The following is a 21,967-nucleotide window of genomic DNA, read 5'->3' on the forward strand; positions in this document are numbered from 1 at the left end:
GTACTTTGATACTTCTGATAACTTGCTTTTGCTTATTATTACTAAACTTTGGGTGCATGTTTTAGTAATCCAGATCTCTGTGGAGTACATTTAACTACACCAGTTGTGAAATCCCAAATTCTATATAAAAATGGCTTATAAAAAACACTTTTTAAGTCCTAGATGAGCTAATTTTACTTCTTAGTTCACACATAAGGCTTTTTTACCTGCTTCACTATAAGAAACAGTGTTTCCATCATGGTTTAATGTCTCAGTGTGGCTAGTTTAGCTTCCCCTTTTGACCTCTTGCCACAAATTGAACTACCAATTAATGAGGAACAGCTATAACAATTAGCTTAGACATATTCTAAGAAACTCCAGAGATGTTTTTACTATGGATCTGATGGAAAAGGTTATAAAAAAAATTAAGTACTTAAGTTCTTATGTGCCGTTTATTTCTTCACTAAGTTTCTTTGACTCTGTTTCATCTCAGCTATCACAATCATATTATTTTTCATATCATCCGTGCTAACCTTCTACTTATTAGGAGTTTAAATGTAAGTATCTGGACATTCATATGATCTGATTATTCTTTTTGTTAGTATGGCCAGCCTCTGTTCCTTTTTTTATAGTTGGTACTTCCTCTGTCATTTGAGTAGATATGTGTCACTGTCAACTGCAGATGTTTGTATTTATTCTCCTTCAGTCTTTTTCTTTGGGTAGATGACTCTGCATAGCTCAGCCACCTGATAATTAGAGCTGCTATCTCTCTACCAAAAAGAACCGGAGTATTATATAGCATCACACTAAATAGCATTACACCACCTCAGATTACAGTAGTATAAACCAGTTCCTTCATAACAGTACCTTTCTCTTCTATTTTCTGCTGCTTTCTCCACCGTTTTCCTAGATAAGCTAATGCTCATTATCATTGTCGTGGTTGAGCAAAAAGTCTTAATTATGTAGTTTACCATTTTTGCACTGTCAGATTGTAGTGGTGCAAATGTTTCTTCTTTTGTTTCTAATATTCTTCTACAGTGTTCTTAGAAGTTTACATATTTAATGTGCAAAATTGACTCATCTACTTAAAAAGCTCAAAAAAATAATCTCAAAAACACAACACACTATATATAGCCTTTTATGAGTACTTGTAGCTTCTTCCTGAATTTATGTACTTTTTTTTAATCATTTTATTTTATCTATTGTATCTATCTATTTTTATCATATCATTAACTTGTTAGGGCTTTTTCTTGGAAGGCAACAAGTAAAATCTTAACTACACTGTAGTCACTAGAAATTGGTCAGTTTTTATCCAGTTTTATTATTTTAGATCTTTTGGACCCTCTCCAAGATTTAGTAATTCTCATGAAATCACATTCCTTCCATCCCTGGGGGAAAGTATATTTCTTAAAATTACATGGGAAATAAGATTTAAAAAAAATTTTTTTTTTTTTTTTTAATGATTCAAACGATGTGTAGTAGCTTTGGGCCATTTCTTACTTGTCATGAGAGATGGGGGTTCAAAATTTTTATTTTCTAGGCATAAAAATGTGCTTTTGAATAGTTTCTCATCTTAACTACTTTTAGGCATGGAACAAAGTTTTGCCCATTGGTATGTGTTACTGTGGATTAAGTAAAAGAATAAAACACTGAATTTATGTAGAGAGTTCTTGATCTCCTGTTCACTACAGACTGAAATTCTAGGCAGTCTAATAGATGAATCAGGGCCTTTCTGTCTTATCTGGGTAGTCCCTAGATTCCCTTTTTTGAGGGGTCCTGTTTTGGAGTAATTATAAATTGGTCCAACATTGTATTTTCAGTGTCCCCCACCTCAGCCCACCTAGTGTCATCACTAAACACAAGACTGATTTATGATTTCAGGAATTGTTGCTTCATTTTCTGTTCAGTGATTGGTAAAGCTATTAAAATTAAAAACTGACTTGGAACTTGAATTTTAAAATGGTATTTTTACCCTTTTGAATATTGATTTCCATTTAAAAAAAATCAATGTCGTTCAGTGAGTTTTATACAGAAGATTTTTTCCCCTTAGAAATATATGTATGTGTATATATTATAAATATTTGTCATTTGCCCTGTAGTCATTTTATTTTGTTGTAGGCTTTGAGGTTAAATAAATAAACTAGTCTTTTCCCTCTAATGTGGGTTTATCTTCTAGAAATTCTATAAAGGACTTTCCATTGTTTAAAACTAAATTTCTTGGAAAAGATGACCTGAAATAAAACTAAATGGACAGAGGAAAAATTTCAACCAGAATGTAATCTACATGTGAACTAAATGTTTTCTGCTGTTGACATTTTGTAAGCTTCTGAAATTTGTATTCTAATTTAAAAGGGCAGAAGGGTTTTATCGGGGCTTTTATAAAGGTTTTACCTTTTTGCCCTAAAGTTTAATTTTTAAAGTGATTTAAATGTTCTTCGGCCTTGTTGTTTTATATTTAAGAAGTTGACTTTACCCATTTCCTTCTCATTGTTGTTTTTTAGTGTCTTTTTCTTTAAAAGTTGAGATAATAAATATTCAGCAAGTGCTGTTTTACTTTTAAGTGTAAAACCTTGTTAACTTAGATTTTGATTTTAATATTTTATATTAAAATATTAAAATATTAGATTAACTGAATTCTTGTCTGTTACTGGTTTAGTGAGGTGGTACTGGTGGTAACTTAAATTTATCATGAGTATAATCTGGAAAATGAACTATAAAAATTTACAGATCTGAGACTGATTGACCAGGCCATGGCTTTTATATTTAATGTTGTATGTAATGACTGATGAAAAAAAGCAAAACTTAAATTTTTTCAAAGTTGGTTATGTTCTTTCAGTTAGCACTTATGAAATAAGGGTGCTATTTATAGATAATACAGTGTTATTCCAGCGACAATCTCTTTTCTGTAGTGTTCCCTATTCTCTGAATGCCAATATCACATTTCAAAGGATTCAGGATAAGGAGAATTAGAATAGGAGGTAGGTGTCTTCTCCATACCTGCCTTCCTACTCCATATCCCTATCTTTCTGCCAGTCAGCATCACTACCACTAAGAGGTATAGTATTATTTATTATTTGTTAGTAAAAAGGAATACCTCTTTAGTCTCTGGGTCCCCGACCTCCCCGCTACTTATACATATATGTATATACTCCCACACACAATATGTTTATTTAACTATAGTACTCTAAAAGAACTCTAACAAGGGCTTTCTCTTTATTTTATATTAATAAAATTCATAATTAAACTAGATCTTTTTTCCAGTTGTTTTTAAGGTTTGTAAGTTAAGGAATAACAATTTAGAATGCTATTTCTATGAAAAATATTCCCATCTTCATTTATTTTTGTGGAATATTAATTTTTAGCCTATAATATATTCTAAATGTGAAGAATTTCTTTGGTTTTCATTTAGAGTTATTCAAGAACATAAGGAAAATCACAGCACCTTACTTTTTTGGTCAGCAAATATTTGGATACCTCAGGTGTCGAACTGTAATCGGTGTTGGAGATATAGATATGAGACAAAGCCTTGCTCTTAAGGATCTTCTAGTGAGAAGATGGGGAAAACAGATACACAATATATGACAAATTAAGTGTTGTGACCTCTTAGAAGATGCCTAGCGTTAGGTTGGAGAAATATTCCCAGAGGAAATGAGAATTAAAAGCCAAGTCCTAAAGGACAAAAAGGAATTAGGCAAGCCAAGTAGAAGGGGGATGGGAATGGAGTGTGTTTTAGGTAGAGGCATTAGCCCATGACCAGTGGTCAAAGTATGGGGCTTTCAAGGAATCATAAGTTCAAAAAGGCTGGCACATTACAAGTAGGAGATGGCAAAAGATGGTAAGGGATGTTAGGAGATGAAGACAGCCAGAAAGGCTGTGTCTTCACAGGCTTTGTAGGCCACACTATCCAAGGAATCGGGCCTTTGGTAAGGGTTTCAGTCAGGGAAATGACTCATTCAGATTGGATTTTAGAAAGACCTTTCTGATTGTAGTGTGTATGGTTTGGAGGGAAACTGGGTGCATTCTAATAATTGTCCATACTAAAAAGGTCTTAGTGGCCTGAACCGAAATAATATATTTAGTTGTTCAACAGGTTTTGGGAAATCTTTGGGAGTGAGAATCAGGAGGGAGGAACCCTCGGTTTCAGCCTTGAGTAGTTGGGTGGATTGTAGTACCATTCTCAAAAACAGAGAGCGCAGAAGAGGAGGGAAAATTGGGGGGTTCAGATGAGCCTTTGATTTTGAGCTAAAATTGGATGTCTAAGTGGTATTTCTACTGGGTGAACACAAGTCTGCAACCTAAGAATGAGATCTGGGCAGGATGTGAAGATTTGAGACTCCTAGAGGATGATAGAAGTCACTGTGGTCAATGCTAAGACTACAGAAAGCAGAGTAAAGAGAGAATATAGTATAGAGTACTCTGAGGAAGGTAACTCTTAAGGGACTAACTTACAGAGACGATCCTAATAAGTACCCTAAGGAAACAGCTTATGAGAGAGTAATGTCAAGTGCTGCGTAATGGGTAAATATAAAAAGTAATGGTAAACACCACAATATCTATGAGTTACTGATGCTAATTATATTAGGAGCATGGCAGTATATGGTGACCTTCTTGAAAGTATAACAACAAAGTGAGAGCAGCAGCCACATTGTAATGGGTAAGAGGGATAGTGAAGAAAATTCTCTTTTGAGCCTTTTATCTGACATCAAGAATGGAATGTGGGGTTCAAAAGAGGACTATCATTTTTTATTTAAAAACAAAACAGATTTCCCAAATTTTGAGTAGTAAGTACAGAGGCTATTCTAGGAAAGCCTATTAGGAGCTTCTCTGGTTTTTCTAATTCCTCTTTAGGGCCAAAACCCTATGACCAGGGTGTTCGGGGAGGAGTCAAAGCCTTCTTAGCCACTCCAATGCTTATTGAGGTCCTATTCTACCTAACTGTTGCTGGCCCAATACATCTTCAGAGAGTGGTTCTGATAAGTAAGTAGTCCCAGTGTATTTAATTGAGCACTGGGGATGTGAATGATCTATTCCGCCAAATTGATCATTCAATCATATTAAATATTGTGTATTTCAGACTTAAACCATTGGATATTGAGTTTATGAAGCGTTTGCATGAAAAAGTGAATATCATTCCACTTATTGCCAAAGCAGACACACTCACTCCAGAGGAGTGCCAACAGTTTAAAAAACAGGTGAGAAAAGGAGCTTGAATTCTTGGGTTTCTTATACCACTCATGTAATTTGCAGTTTTTGTATTTTCAGTTTAATGTGTTACAGTGTATTTCTCTTGCTACTTTACTATATGGTCATTTATACTGTATTAAAAATAACTCTTGAAAATCATCTGCCTGTTTTCTCCTCAGAGCTCTTATCCATTATCAGTAGAGCCCTTATCCTTTGTCAATTTAAATGACTCTTTTAGATGTTACTGTTACATCACTCCTCTCCACACCCTTTAGAATTATATTTTTTTAAATATTTTATTTACTTGAGAGAGAGAGCGCACACGTGGGTGGGGGTGGGGGTAGCGGCAGAGGGACAAGCCGACTCCCCGCCGAGCAGGGAGCATGACAAGGGGCTTGATCCCAGGACCCTGGGATCGTGACCTGAGCCGAAGGCAGACGCCCAACCAACTGAGCCACCCAGGTGTCCCTAGAATTATTTTTTTAGACTGAATTCCCAGGAAGAGGATTACTTTTTGAAAGGGTATGATTATTTTATAGTTCTTTTTTTTCCCCCATGTAGTCATGGTGCTTTCGCACTAAAACAGATTTTTTTTATGAGTGTATTTTTTCAATGCCTTGCCAACATTGTCATTTTATTTTTAAAACTTTTTTTGGAATTAAGTGGCACTTAATTATTTCTTTAACTTTTAATTTCCCAGAAAGACTGAACACTTTTTAAAGCAGGGGTTTACTTTTTCCTCATTGTGTTTGATTTGTTATATATAACATTTTTTGAAATGTAGTGTGAATTTCTGGAGCTATGCTTCTATACCAGTAGTCTATATTTTATTTTATGCCAGTTGTAGTTTTTAAACTGCAGCTACTTTAAGTAGACTCCACTCACAGCATGGAGCCCTGTGTGCAGGACTTGAACTCAGGATCCTGAGATCAAGACCTGAGACAAGATCAAGAGTCCAATGCTTAACCAACTGAGACACCCAGGTGTCCCATACTGTAGCTACCTTGTATAATACTTAAAAATAGGTCTTAGAGTTAGTTATCTCTTACTGTCTTTATAAGTCCCCTTTGTAACAAGATACTTTGTTTTTCCACTTTTTTCAATATGAATTTTAGAATACCTTGAAACCTACTACAAAAACAAAAATCTGGGGGCATCTGGGTGGCTCAGTTGGTTAAGCAGTTGACTCTTGATTACGGCTCAGGTCATGATCCTGGGGTCCTGGGATCAAGCCTCGCATCGGGTTCTGCACTTGGCAAGGAGTCTACTTGAGGATTCTCTCCCTCTCCCTCTGCCCCTTCCCCTGCTTGCTCGTGCTCGCTCTCTCTCAAATACATAAATCTTTAAAAAAAACAAAAACAAAAACCCAAATCTGTTGAGATTTGCTTTGAGATTATGCTATATCTGTATATTTTGGGAATGTTTTAATTCATCATTTTTATTGTATTTGTATTTCTACTAGGAGTATATATTTATTTATTTTACATTTATTCACTCCCATTTTTATTTTGTAATGTGCTTTTTCTAAGTTCAAATACTAATTGTTTCCCAAATCCAATTACTTCAGATAATGAGAAGGGAGAGGATTTTTTCCTAAGTACTGCTATGCATAATCTTTAAGAGCCAGACAAAAATATGTTTTCTTTTGTCTTTTTATAAAATACAACCAAAACCTATACCAACATAACTCCTCTTGGTTTGTGTGTATCTTGATATGGAATTGTACTAAAAACTTAGGGATAAAAAAGATGAATAAACAATAAAGTCTACTTCCAAATTCGTCACTTTGTAGTAGTTGTACAATATATTTTTTTAATATTCTTTAAAAGTGGTTTTTAACTACAGGGTGCCTATCAAAATCATCTGGAGAACTTTTTTAGAATGAGCTATTGGGGGGCGCCTGGGTGGTTTGGTTGGTTGAGCGCCCAACTCTTAATTTTGACTCAGGCCATGATCTCAGGGTCGGAAGATGGAGCCTACTTAGGATTTCCACACACAACCCTCCCCCCCCCCCCCCCCACTTGCTTGCTCTCTCTAAAAAAAGAAACAACAGAGAAGGAAAATGAGGTTTGGACTGTATCCTTACCAATTGGTTTTATAGATTAAGGTAGAGCTTTGGCATTTTTAATGTACAACCTCTAAGAACCACTGCTCTTAGAGCAAGCCACTAGTGTTTCTTTTTTTTCTCCTAGTCATATATTTGACACTTCATCATTTATTCTCATGTTTTTCTCTATATAGATACATACCCCAATTGTAAAAGATATGTGGTCCTTCTCTGTGGCGGTTTTACCTCTACCTACTTTGTTTAGGGCCCCTTTGTGCTGCTGGGGCCCCCTACAGTGATGGTTGGCTGAAATACCCATATAGGCAAGGACTTAGTTCTGGGTATATTGGCCATTGGTTTATTGTGAGTTTGAGTAGGGTAGGTAGTTGAACATTATTTGGGTGTCTGTGTTCTGTTTAGAGTTTGGAGTGATTTGGAATTAGTTTGAAGTAGGTAATTTCTGATGTTATTAATAAGTAGCCTTTTATCCCCCCTGCATTTTCCTTATTAACTCCTTAGCTTCTTAATTTCCAGGGTGTGTTTTTTCTCTGTGTACTTGCCTGATCTTATATCTGTTGCTCCTTGATTTGTGTGTACACAAATGTACATGCAAGGATATTTTCTGGTCAGCATGCAGATTTTTCTCCTGGAGCCAGGGCTGTACTTAGTTTCACTTACCTTTACCAAATTTTACTAAAAATTTAGGTGAGTTGAAGCTGTGTTGATTCAGCTGAATAAAACAGTTTGAGGGTTCTATCTAGAGAAAGAAGGTCTGTCAAATTATAAATAAATGATGTAAAACCATTATAGTAGAAATCAACTAGAGAAAGCCCTTTCTGGAATCTTACATCATTTTTAGAACTCTTTTGGTATTATAACCATATAACTTTAATACTTCTGAAGAAATCAGATTTGGGGAATAGTATTTATATATCAACTTCATAGTTTAAAAAAAGATCAGCATAGTTCTTTGCTTTTATAGTTTTGCATCACTGAAAAATAGTAAAGGAATTGGAGCTGAGGAATCAGGAATTTAAGAAGAGTATAATACAAATAAAGCTAATCTACTAATTATGTGTGGTGCACTTTTGCTAACTTCCTCTTTCATTTTAGATAATGAAAGAAATCCAAGAACATAAAATTAAAATATATGAATTTCCAGAGACAGATGATGAAGAAGAAAATAAGCTTGTTAAAAAGATAAAGGTAGGTTTATTCCCATATATACACTAAAATGTTTTAGGGCCTTAAAACCACTGAAATATCCACTGAAAAGATAAAAAGTATCAGCTGTTTTAAGTAGTTGGCTTACAAAATGAATAGGGAGATTATTCACTGTTGAATTCAACTTTGCAATTAACTTTGTTGAGTGGCTGTTATATGTAATAAGACATTGTGTGGAATAGATGAATGGCATAATCTCTGTTTTATAATCTCTGTCTTCGATTTTCAGTTAACTGGTTTTATATTATGTAATTTTCCTCCTTAAAAAACAGGTAACGAGAAGGGAGAGGATTTGTTCCTAAGTACTGCTATGCATAGTCTTTAAGAGCCAGACAAAAATGTTTTCTTTTGTCTTTTTATAAAAAAAACCCAAAACCTATACCAACATAATTTTCTGTTTTTTAATTTATAGTCATTCCTAAGTACCCTGAACCTTAAAATGATGTATTAGTTAATGGCATTATCTAAGCAAATAATTATCTTGGAATAAGGAAATACATATACCTGACCAATGAAAAATTTCTGCAGTTTTATAAAATAGTCATATATTTTATATATTCTTAAATATTTCTGGAAGCTACAAGAATTTTGAAAGATTGTAGTGTGAGTTAGTCTGGATGAATACAGATCAAGTCCCCCAGAGCCGGCGTTCCACAGATTGAGTTTAGCACATGTAATATTCCCTGCTTCCAGGGCTTTTAGGGTTAGTTTGTGATCAAATAGGCAGGCTAGTCACAAGCCTCATTTTTTCCAACTGCCATTTGTTTTTTTACCCTTTTTAAATTTTTCAATATGGGACAGTTTCATTTGGAGATTATTTTTTTAACAGGTACTTTGATGAGTGAAGTATATATGCCTTAGTATTCTTAAATTTTCAGAGAAAATATAATTTTATTCATTGTTTACATTGATGAGAATACCATGTAATGACAGTTTTAATAATAAATAGTAATTGTGAATGGCCTATAAAAGTAAATACAGTAACTGTCAAAGTAATTTCTTTTTTTGGTAATGTGTTGAGTAAACTTTATTCTTGAATTTGAACAAGAATACTTTGTTTTATAGGACCGTTTACCTCTCGCTGTGGTAGGTAGTAATACTATCATTGAAGTTAATGGCAAAAGGGTCAGAGGAAGGCAGTATCCTTGGGGTGTTGCTGAAGGTAAGGTTTTCTTCAGTGAATGGCTTTCTATAAGATCTCACAAATGTGATCAAAAATTTGTATTTCACATTGATATATTCTAGATTTTCAGATAGTTCTGAATTCAGTTTCATTTAGCCTCATATGCTCCTAAGTACATTCCAGTTTTTCAGACCTTGTGTTCTACCAAGTCAGAAAAGTAAGTATGTGTTAATTTTGTAATACTTTCCAAGTTACTTGTCAGTATCCTCCGTCCCATCATTAAATCTACTCCTGTTTTCTTGTTTGAAAACATACTTACATTGCAAGAATTCTTTAGCTGGGGCCCAAAGGTTGCTGCCAAGGGATCTAATAAATCTTCTAAAGTTGAAAATAAATCTTCTAAAGTTGAAAATACTTTCGGAGAAAAGGACTCTCACTTTTATCTGAGTCTCAGATGGGTCTGGGACCCTCAAGAATGATTGAGAACAACTTTCATTTTAAACTGAATTAAAACATTCATAATATCCTTTCCTTGGGATAAAAGTCATCTTTTCTTGGCATCACATCTTTAGAGTAAAAAAAAAATCACTGTTAAGAGATACTGTACTAATTTTTTAAGGAGTTTCAAATACCAGTAAAATCTTAGTTTATAGCACCAAACCTCAGAAGTCTTCTTGGCAATAGACATGTTTCCCCAAATTTGTGTTTATTGTATTGGGTTTGACCTAATATTTAATCTTCTGTGTTATGGTAATTTGGAATCAAGATTGAATCATGATTGTTTTATCTACTTGTTATTAGTTTGAAAAATTCTATAATTTTTAGCAGATTGTTCCAAGTTATTGTCCTTATCAGCAGTTTTCCCTATCTGTGAGAGACTGTACTTGTTCCCAGCTCTCTGTCATCCCCTGGTAACCTTCAGTTGCTGAGCTGAGGCTTTAGAACTTTTACATTCGTTGGAAATATGTGATGAAATTGCTTTGTTTCTCTAGTTTTAGTACCCACCCCAAACCAGAATGTTCTTATTAGTGATTCATTTTTTAAAAATAAAGAACCTTTAAAGTTCTTGACTCATGTTTTTATTTTGGCCACCTTAAGGAGGCTTTTCTGAAGTGATTCCCCCTCAACCCAACATTAAGCTTTTAAAATACATTTTATTAGGGAATAAATATAGTGTCTTACAAATGAATACACAGTCTCCCCTTTCAGAATTTCAAAATTGTTTGTTTCTGGAGAGCTCATTTATTAGGTTTATATATTTTATCATTGAGGATTATACTACAATAAATAATACTATAGTACACTTGTTTGGCATGCCCTTAAATTAAGTACTGTGTTAGTGTTTAAACTGTAATGAAAAGTTTGGATCTAATGAAAAGTAGTGAAAAGTTAATGAAATTTTGCATATTCTCTCATTGTAAACCCCCCCCCCCAATATTCTGTGAAATTTCCTTTGAAAAGACTTGGCTTAGTAGAAATAATGTATGTGTGTGTGTTTTTTTTTTAAATAGTTGAAAATGGTGAACATTGTGATTTTACAATTCTAAGAAATATGTTGATAAGGTAAGTTTGAGCAATGATGAAAATAAGTGTTTTTCTTTCTCAGAATAAAGTTAGAATTAGATTTAGTTTTTGACTTCTATAAATATAGCTAATTTAAATTGATATTTTCATTCTAGCACTAAGTAAGCACTGCTTGGAGACAACTTGGATTATTTTGCCAAGGTTTTAAACTTGTTAGCAAAAATACAAAATAAGCTGTGTTACTAGACATGTATGGGAAAATGAGTCTCTTTATTGTTAATAGTAAACGAGATAAGGAAAGGAAGAGGCTTTTGCTCTTTCATGTGAAAAACTTGGGAAAACTGTGGAAGGGAAGGCTAGGCTTTGAGTCAAAAGCTAGTCTTTGAAGTTAAAAGGTACACAGCCTGGCAACTGATGAGTGGGGCATTTTTGGTCCTGGAACACAGTGAACAAAACTGATCTTCCTCCTAGGTGAGAAAACATTACTCCTAAATTGTACCTTGTGCAGCTGATGAAAGAGAAGGAAAGCCTGTGAGAGTAGGACATTGAGCTAATCTGATTAGAGGACTGGGACTTGAATTAAAAAAGAAACAGCAAAGAGGAAGCCAGAGACATTACTGGGCAGGAAACAGGGCATCAAAATGAGCTTCAGTGTTTTCATGTTGAGATAAATTCCTTCCTCTTGCCACCTCATAACCCTTTCCCCACTTCTCTCCACCTCCATCTTGCTTGCTTCTCCAGGCCCTCACCACATATTCCCTTCAACCTCCAGTTTCCCAATACACAGGAGTATCTTTATCTACATAGAACTATTAACATGCATATTGATGATAAATTGGAAATCATGGAACAATAAGGTTATTCTTACGAGTGAGGGGAGAAATTTAAGTGAGTCAGACTGCTACCTCAAGAAGTACACTAAATATCAGAGTTAATTTTGAAATCAAAGAGATTGCCATGTTATTAGTCTTTCTTAAAGAAGCTTATAACTGGGTGTTTTTGGTAGGAAGGAGATGATAGGGTTGATTCAGCAGTTGGGGTTGCCAGGCCTCACACCATGAGAGAACAGATGCATATGAGAGGGGGGAGTCATTTGTCTCAGCTTTGAGAATATAGCATTTCAGTTTCTCTTATGAACTGTTCCCTTTCTCTTCCATTCTTAAGATGTGACTTCAAAAGAACTAATAATTGCTTACAACAGTATATATGTAGGGAATGTTTTTATAAATATTGTCAGTGCATTCTCTCTGATTTTATTCTTTTCCTCAATTTTAAATCCCCTATGCAGCTTGCCCAGTGCTTGACACAGTGGTATTCTATAACTTCATCTTGTGTATTTTTTAAATTTGCAATCAATAACTGCCTGCATAGCTAAAATACTGTAGAAGGGAAGGCTAGTTACTGAGCAGGAAGCTAGAGTTTGAACATTTGAAGGTGCATAGCCTGGCAGCTGGTGAGTAGGACTCAGTAGTATAAAAGGATTACAGAACAAATGGACCATTCCTGCAGGAAGATTAAGCATAGGAAAGCTGCAAGACAGTCATACATGTATGAAAATACAAAAAAAAAATTCTGAAGTTATATAATATAAAGCAGATATGTGCCATGAAACGAATACGTAGATGTATTAAAGGAATTCAGAGTAAGTGGTATATTTCATGGAGTGGGTCAGGTAAGAAAGGATTCATAGAAATAGATGTCTTAACATAGATTAGGATAAATACAGTCATTCAGTGATGATTGTGAGATTGGGAGTGGTCCTGTTTAATATTTTTATCAATGAGTAGGATGAAGACCTTGCTTTTCAGCTCCTGAAGGTAGATGGTTAGGTGATTTTACTTAATGAGAAATTTATTTGTTCAATTTGCTGCAGCACATTTGTTTTTCTTTCCTAAAGCATAAATATTCACTTTTGCGAGATGGTTTTACTTTGCTTCTTCTCATAAGTTTTCATTTACAGTTTTTACATTTAAGTGTGTAAAACATCCTTGAAGAGTATTATAGTCTGAAAATGAAAAGCTTGGGGCACCTAGGTGGCTCAGTTGGTTGGGCGTCTGCCTTTGGCTCAGGTTATGATCCCAGGGTCCTGGGATCAAGCCCCACATCGGGCTCCTTGCTCGGTGGGGAGTCTGCTTCTCCCTCTCCCCTTCCTCCCGCTTTCTCTCTATCTCTCACTCTCTCTCAGATAAATAAATAAAATCTTTAAAAAAATGAAAAGCTTAAGAATATTTTATTACTTTTCCTTGTAACTTTGGAGTAGAGGTAAGAAAGATATATATTTAATGTAGTTCATGTCTTTAAAGGCACCTAGTAGATAATAAATACTGAAAGGAAGGAAATAGCAACACCAATATTCCAGATGTCTATAAATTCTAAGTAATTGAAATCTTGCAGATTAAAGTTAGGAATATTGTTGCTTCTATGAAAGACCCAAGTTCAAAGAAGTGTCATTTTGCTCATTAAGAGAACTGGCTGTTGCAGACAAACCAAGGAAGACAATGGAAAGGAAGAAAACTTGATACAGATATTTTCAAGGTGTGGTGATGGACAGTATAGAAATCAAATAGAGAAAGAAAACAAAAGGAGAGAAGAGAGGGCTGTGATATCAACAGGGGGAAGTGGAAAAGATGAATAAGTTCCTGAAACTGGAGAAAACCGTTGCTAATTACTGATTTTAAGAGTGGAGGATTGAGTCAAATCTTAAAAAAAATAAAGTGAACATGTTTAAATAAGTGGAAATAGGGCCTTTTATATCCTGGAAAAAAAAAAATCAGAAATAGGTAATTATAAAGAAGGTCATTTTAGTAAAAGGAAAAAATCTTTCATTGTTTGAAATGTTAGATGGCATTAACGAAAGTTGCTTAAACAATGAGTAAGTCCGGCTTATTTTTATTTCATGCATCTTTTATTTCAACTATTAAGTGCTCCATCCACCTCAGGTCCTTTAATGATTTTTCAGTGATTCAGTGTTGAGGTATCATCTATATGTAAAATTATAAAACACTTACTTTACATTGGCACAGTTACTTATTTTTATTCTCTACTTAGAGAAAGTGGTAACAGTAGTTTATTCCAGAAAATCAAGTGTTTACCTTACCTCAGCTTTAATATTTAGTTACCGATTAAGGGCCTATTTTTTTTTTTTTTTAAGATTTTTTAAAAATTTATTTGACAGGGCACAAGTAGGCAGAGGGAGAGGGAGAAGCAGGCTCCCCAGTGAGCAGAGAGCCCGATGTGGGGCTCTATCCCAGGATCCTGGGATCATGACTTGAGCTGAAGGCCGATGCTTAACTGACTGAGCCACCCAAGGTGCCCCTTAAGGGCCTATTATGTGCTATCTGTATCAAGAGTACAAGAAGTGATGGCAAAAGTGTTTCTTATAAAGGGGAGCTTACAGTAAAATTGAAGAGGTTGTATGGTGTTATCCATAACATACACTGGTACCAAAAAATGAATGACAAGCAAGGAGAAAATTGTCACGGGTTAGAGTGACTTGATTTCAAGGCTGGAAAGAGAGCTTTCAGAGCAGTGGGACTCTTTAAGTTTGAAGAGTCAGTGACAAATTAGCATGAGCTATTCAATCTCAGCCAGTGGATATGCTAGGAATAAGGAGCTGCCTCACTTGACTGAAGTGGAAAGGGATGGTGATGGCCATGGAGAAGATAAATGCGTCAAGGAATAGAGCATAAAGGAACCATGAGACTTGGGGAAAACCCAGACTTAAAGTACTCCTTAGGATGAGTGAACTATCAGAGAACTGCATGAAAATGTCCGTTAGTAGGAGATAAATTAGAGTAATTGAAAATCACATTATGTTCACAAAGGGAAAGTAATAGTAAATGTTTTCTGGATATCAGGAAGAGTGAAAACACAGTATACCTCGGGGCACCTGGGTGGCTCAGTCAGGTAAGTGTTGGACTTGATCTCAGCTCAGGTCTTGATCTCAGGGTCATGAGTTCAAGCCCCGTGTTGGGCTCCACATTGGGCGTGCAGCCTACTTAAAAAAAAAACAAAAAACAAAAAACACCAACAGTACACCTTCTTGTTTGTTTCCTGGAAGGGAGGTGGAGGATGGCAGAGGCAGGCATGGATGATATGAGGAAAGGGAGAATCAGACGATACAGAGTACTGCCCCTCCAGGTGTGTCCTTTCCCTGATTTGGTAAAGGATATCATTGAGCCACTCAGAGTGTCCTTCCTTAGCTTCTAGAGTCATCAAGGAGTGAGGAAATTGTCTCATGTATAGTTTATTTCATATATGTATTGATTTTATATATGATAGAAATACTATGAGCAAAATTCATTTAAACAAAATACCACATTCACTGAACAGTTTGAAGAAACAGGAATTTACTGTAAATTATTTTCCTTAGTTTGAATCCAACTTGGTATGTGATCTAAAGTGTTCATATGTATTACTTTAGTAAAAACTCAAATAATAATAAAAACAACCAATTTCTTTTAGGTTTTATGAGTTTCAGCAAGAGCTAATCTCCTTTCTCTAATAAAATAAAATATATACTGTGTACTATGAATACTTTTCTGAGGAAATGCCATCCTTTAGTAACTGCTTTGAGAAGATTTATAACTCTTAAACTCATTTGGAACCTAAATATCCACTGGTTTCAAGTTTAGTATGTTGTATCTTGCTCTGCCTTGAGTGTAAATGAAGACAGAGGAATGCTCTTCCTTAAGAATAGTCTTTTGCTTGTTTTAAGTCTAGAAATTTTTGTTTTGGTAAAATTTTGAATTTACATCAAAGCTTTCTTCATAGAAGCAAACTGTTGATATGATATTTATTTATGACAGGACACACATGCAGGACTTGAAAGATGTTACTAATAATGTACACTATGAGAACTACCGAAGCAGAAAACTGGCAGCTGTGACTTATAATGGAGTTGATAATAACAAGAATAAAGGGCAGCTTACCAAGTAAGTATACCTTGTTTCCTCCAGAAAGGGTATCATTTATGTAGTAAATAATCATATTGTTTCATCTTCATCAAATTCTTCTTGGCTACTCAAAAGAAAATTGGGATAATATTCTTTATGCACAATAGCAGAAATTTATTATTGTTAAGCTTTGTTTTGGCAGTTTTATATTTTACTGTTTGTCACAGGAAGTATTTTATTACCTTGTTCCCTAAGTGAAAGCCATACATTCTCTTCTGGTCATTTGCCGTCGTGTTTGTAGTCCATACACCACTCACTTAATAGATCCCCAATTAGAAATCAAATGGCTCCTTTTGCAAATACAGTTTTAAAAGTTTTTATTTTAATTCCAGTTAGTTAACATACGGTGTTATATTCATGTCAGGTGTACAATATAGTGATTCAACAATTCCATACATTACCCGGTGCTTATCATGACAAGTGCACTCCTTAATCCCCATCACCAATTTCACCCATCCCCCCACTCACCTTCCCTCTGGTAACCATCAGTTTGTTCTCTGTAGTTAAGAGTTTGTTTCTTGGTTTGTCTCCCTCAATCTCTCTCTTTCTCTTTTTCCCTTTTCTCATTTGTTTCTTAAATTCCACATGTGAGTGACATCATGTGGTATTTGTCTTTCTCTGACTGACTTATTTTGCTTAGCATTATACTCTCTAGCTCCATCTCTATTGTTGCAAATGGCAAAAATTTCATTCTTTTTTTATGACCGAATAATATACTCCCGTATCTTTTTTATCCATTCATCTGTGGATGGACACTTGGGCTGCTTCCATATCTTGGCTATTGTAAATAATGCTGGTATAAATGTAGGGGTGCATGAAACTGAATACATTCTTTTAAGGGAAGAGGACAGTTACGACCAAGATCTCTTAACCCATTTTGCTTTTAAGATAAACATTCTGTACTCTCTTTAAGGAGACTGAATACAGAGCTTCTACCTTTTATTATGTCTGTTTTGAATAAACCATTTTAGTAGCAGAGTTTTCACTAACATTGTACAGAAACAAGGGAAAGGACCAAACAAAAGGAATATTTAGGTGAGTGTAGTCTTGGTTACCTTCTCCATCCCTATTCTGTATTTCTAGGGAGTAAATTAGCTTGAGTTTGGATTTCTTCTCTTGGTTGTTAAAGTAGTGTGAGTGACTGACAAGTGTGTAGCTTATATACTGCTAAGCTAGTATATATCTCAAGCTGTGGTGGTTTATGATGGGGTAGGAAAATGAGATGTGTAAGGAGGGCTGTGAGTTAGTTGGTATAATTCTTGGTAGCAGTACCTGTGCCCCATTTTTCCTTTATTTGGGACTGTTGAAGATCATAAGTATTTTACAAACCATTTTAACGATATGTGTACATTTGTAGCCAGATGTTATCTACTGTTAGAGGATAATCCTGAAGGATCATATGTACAAATAATGAAAAAGGCAAGTTTTGCAAAGTAGCAGTATAGTACTGTGTTTTATAGTGGTCAGCATTCCTTATAATGGAAAAGAAGAGTGTTCCTTTTTTCTTTTTTAGTTATGTCTCCACAATGGCCCTAAATTCCAGAAGGAAGCAAAGCATTAACAGTCACTGGCAGCTCTCTTTTAAAACTGATCTTAGATCTAATTCTATGTTTATTTCCTTCTGTGTTTTTCTAATGATGTTGGAGTCATAGACCCTTTGAATTAGATTTCTTCTTATATTGTTACTTAACTTTGAACTTCTCCACATGCTGTTAACATGTTTGTATTTGAGGAACTTTACTGATCAACTCCTAGGTTTTCTGGTTTTAGTGGTCTGCTGAGAGTGATTGTTAAAAAGGTAAATTTCTAGGTTTAATCATTGGCAAGAGATTCTGATTCAGTAGATGTGCGATGGACCTGAGAGCTTGTATTTTTAATAAGTACCTTGTATGGTTTTGATACAGGGTCCTTATTCAGTGTCTGCTTTGCAAAACACTGACTTTTAGGAATTTATTACTGTTGTTTTAAAAATTGATTTGGTTAATATTTCAACAATGTGTTTATATATAATGTACAAGATTCTATTTGAGGTAAGGTTCAGTGCATGAGAAAAAGACTTTTATCTATTTCTTTTTAAAAGCAAAATTTGTATTGGGCAACTTTCGTGGAAAAACATAAGGATCCATCATAGTAAATATTGTTCATAATTTCCTAATCCATTTTAAATGCATTTCACTAGCTTATGGACTTTTTAACTGTTTAAAAGAAAAATGTGAGTAGTTAAAGCCACTGATAATTTTATATGTGAAAAGAAAATGTACTGTCAGTACCTATTATTCATTAAATATATGCAGTTAATGTTTGATTTTTTTCTTCTACACATTTTTTCATGTCCTACAAATAAAGAATTATTTCCACATTTCAAATATAAGGCTTTTAAAATAGTGCTATTGTGATATTTCTGCTGTTGGATTCAGGTAAGACAATTCAGAGAAAAATCGTAAACCTTATAGTGTTGTTAAAAATTCTTTTGCATAAATAGAATTCAGTGTGGATTACTTGAGTTAAACTATATAACCCAGGCAAAAACATAAAAAGTAGAATACTGCTGGAAATCTGTTTCTTAATGAAATGAATCATGTCCAGACTTTTATCTATGAAAATGATAAAAATGTACTGCTAAAAAGCAAATTGCCCTAGGAGTTAGTATATTATTTTATATTAGTAGTAAGTAGAAAAGTATCTTTTTAAAGATTGAACCAAATGGAGAGTAGCATGATTAGATAGATATTGGTATAATTTATTACAATAGGTTTTTACTACTTTATTGAATAATATATTGAATCTGAAAGAAGTCACTTGGAAGTTTTATCCATTGAGTATATGTTATATTATCTTGAAAATGTTAGCAATTTCAGAAAGCATTTCAGCTGAATTTTTTGTTGTTGTTTAAATCAGTATCAACTTACGGTGCTTTAGCTGATGTTAAGTGCTATAAGCTAAGGAGTCATCCCTGAGTAACTGAAAAGAATGGCAATTATTTAAATATGTGATACAGGCAAATATGAGTTTAGGCTTCTTAGTGATGTTCTAGTTGTATTGCTCTCAAGGGACTCTTCCCTCCATAGCAGTGTATCCTTTAATGATATTGACAGGGAGAGGTTAAGGTTGTGGGGGTTTGGAATGGAAGAGGCAGAGTCATTAAACAAAAATTGCCACTTCTCCAACCACCTCCCTCTACTATGAATCTGAACTCAGCATCCCTGCATGGACCCAAATATTGCATTTCTAACACCTAACATCACAGTTAGCCCTTAATAGAAGCATGTTTAATACTGGGAGATACAGATACATAATCTGTGGGATTACGTTATAGTACTTTGATTAATCACTGAAAGAGATTGCTCTCCTGTCACCTGGGGGTTTTCAGACTTCCAGTTACACCTGGCACAGTGTACCTCAGGTAAGGTCTGGTTAAGAGGGAGTAGGTCTTTCTTCTGTAAAGTGAGAAATGGGCTATCTATAACTTGGAAATTTTCAGTCAGATCACTTTAGGCAAGACTTTGTGTGGAAGTTGAGGATCTGGAAATTGATTCTCTTAAAACTATACAGGCTCAAGTAACTCTTGGAAGACTTGATATAAATAGTTTGAAGACCACTGAACTGGACAATGTCTTTGGTCCTTAAAAAAAGAAGGTGGTGGGCGCCTGGGTGGCTCAGCTGGTTAAGCGACTGCTTTCGGCTCAGGTCATGATCCTGGAGTCCCTGGATCAAGTCCCACATCGGGCTCTCTGCTCTGCAGGGAGTCTGCTTCTCCCTCTGACCCTCCCCCCTCTCATGTGCTCTCTCTCTCTCATTCTGTCTCAAATAAATAAATAAAATCTTAAAAAAAAAAAAAAAAGGTGGTCATTTTATTACTTTATCACTTTGCATGGTCTCTAAATAGCATCTGCAGGCAATTTGAGGAAGAAATAAAATTGATAATAAGGTCATTTATTTATCTACTGATTGCTAATGGACCTATGTTTTTTTCATTGCCCTCATACAGTATTTATACATGTACAAATTATTAAAAATATACAGTTATATTAACCTTTGTATGGCAGTGTATACTCCACAAAGTGCTAATCACAGTTTTAGAATATAAGCTATTTTTTTAAGCATTAGGTAGTAAACTAGGTCAATGAATCTTTCTTTTTTTTAAGATTTTATTTATTTATTAGAGAGAGAGATTGAGAGAACTAGTGGGAGGAGGTGAAGAGGGAGAAGCAGACTCCCTGCAGAGCAGGGAGCCTGATGTAGGACTCGATCCTAGGACTCTGGGATCATGACCTGAGCTGAAGGCAGACACTTAAACAACTGAGCCACCCAGGCACCCCATTAATGAATGTTACATTTAATTTTCTGAGGCAGTTTTGGATGGACTATAGAATATACTGAATAGTAGTTAAAAATATTTGGTTTTGTATTTCAGTTATTTGTATATCTGAAAATGTGCCTTTCTGTTAGGTTAGTAGTCCTAGAATGATTATATTTTGGAAAGATCCTAAAACAAGATTTAGACATCACATTGTACATCTTAAATTTATGCAGTATTATATGTCAGTTATATCTCAGTAAAGCTGGGAAGAAACCAAGGTTTAGATTATGTGGTTAAAATCTGAAAAGGAGCTGAGCTTATCTCATCAAATACTAATTTGCTTCAAGACAAAGTCTGGGAAAGTGGGCACTATTCCTAGCAGCTATTCAGGTATTGCCTGTATCATTGGCAAAGAACATATCAAGTCACCAGTTTAAATACTTCTTAAATCCTTAGGGAGTGTGTATCTTGTTCACCCCTGACTGGAGAGTGTGGAGGGTGGTAGGCAATTGAAAGTAACAGACAGGGAGGTCAAGTTCCAGATCAAAGAAGATTCAACAAGGGGTTGTAAAGGAAAAGGAAGAAGAATTAGCAATATCCAAATGGTAGATCTCTTAAAGGAAGGTGATTCCCAATAAGGGGAAGTTTAACTTACTTGCTTCCTTATTTATTTATTATTATTATTATTTTTAAAGATTTTATTTATTTGACAGAGAGAGAGACAGGGAGAGAGGGAACACAAGCAGGGGGAGTGGGTGAGGGAGAAGCAGGCTCCTGGCTGAGCAGGAAGCCCAATACAGGGCTCGATCCCAGGACCCCGGGATCATGACCTGAGCCAAAGGCAGACTCTTAACAACTGAGCCACCCAGGCGCCCCTATTACTATTTTTGATAAACCTGCCTTTTCAAGTTCTTTCTTGGTTGTCTTTTGTATGTTTTACTTAAAATCACATTTGATTGGTGACTCTTTTATGAACTGTTGTCTATCATTGGCACCAGTTATGACAGTTGGTATCTTGTTCCAAGTTGGGCATACCCTGTTACCTCTTTCCCATATGTTATTTTTCTGTTTTGAACAGCTTTCTCCATCTGTAAGCTTGGGAAAACTTTATGGATAACAAATTCCTAGAAATGACTAAAAATACAGGTTTCCAAAAGCTGATTCTCAGCACTGTTTTGGTACATAAAAGTTTTCATTGAACGAGAAATAAAGACAATTTTCTGAAATCTTCCGAAGTTTTTAAAAAAAATTATTTATTCAGTTGTATCTTTTACTCTTTGTTAAAATGTCCTTTCCTGAAAATATAATGATAATGAGTAGTATTGTTTTACATTTGGCTATGATGCTGTCACTTGGCAAAATGAAATGTTGGTATTGTTTCCCGAAATTTTGGTAATTTTTATTGCTCTTTGAAATCCATTTAAATGAAATTCCTTTGAAAATTTTTGTATGAAAGTTGCTACATGTCTGTGTACATAGTGGCCTACTGACCATTAGAGCAAAAGTATGTGAATGTATTTGTTTAATGTGTTCTTCAGGAAATGGTAATTTAAATGAAATGTGGTTGTCTTCTCTTATACTCAAAATATGGGTTGTGTAACACAACTACAGTTAGAACTTACTAGGTCAGC

At 34.9% G+C, this 21,967-nt stretch overlaps 1 protein-coding gene and 1 long non-coding RNA gene across 6 annotated transcripts in view; both read left to right on the top strand.

The window, feature by feature from the left end:
• The window catches only part of SEPTIN7 (septin 7), a 121,404-nt gene that overhangs the window by 85,229 nt on the left and 14,208 nt on the right, over positions 1 to 21,967 (top strand). For all 5 annotated transcript variants that reach the window (XM_035020902.1, XM_035020898.1, XM_035020897.1 and 2 more), the window contains 5 exons: positions 5,054 to 5,171; positions 8,324 to 8,416; positions 9,500 to 9,596; positions 11,069 to 11,120; positions 15,890 to 16,015. In XM_035020902.1, coding sequence (XP_034876793.1) covers positions 5,054 to 5,171; positions 8,324 to 8,416; positions 9,500 to 9,596; positions 11,069 to 11,120; positions 15,890 to 16,015 — 486 coding nt within the window. The remainder of the gene's footprint in view (positions 1 to 5,053; positions 5,172 to 8,323; positions 8,417 to 9,499; positions 9,597 to 11,068; positions 11,121 to 15,889; positions 16,016 to 21,967) is intronic.
• On the top strand, positions 7 to 4,495 carry LOC118020962. The gene is made up of 2 exons (XR_004682062.1): positions 7 to 2,297; positions 2,889 to 4,495. It is a non-coding gene; the product is annotated as an uncharacterized LOC118020962 (long non-coding RNA).

The sequence above is a fragment of the Mirounga leonina genome, unplaced genomic scaffold, assembly GCF_011800145.1.
Source record: "Mirounga leonina isolate KUSES-001 unplaced genomic scaffold, KU_Mleo_1.0 Mir_174, whole genome shotgun sequence".
NCBI lineage: Eukaryota > Metazoa > Chordata > Mammalia > Carnivora > Phocidae > Mirounga > Mirounga leonina.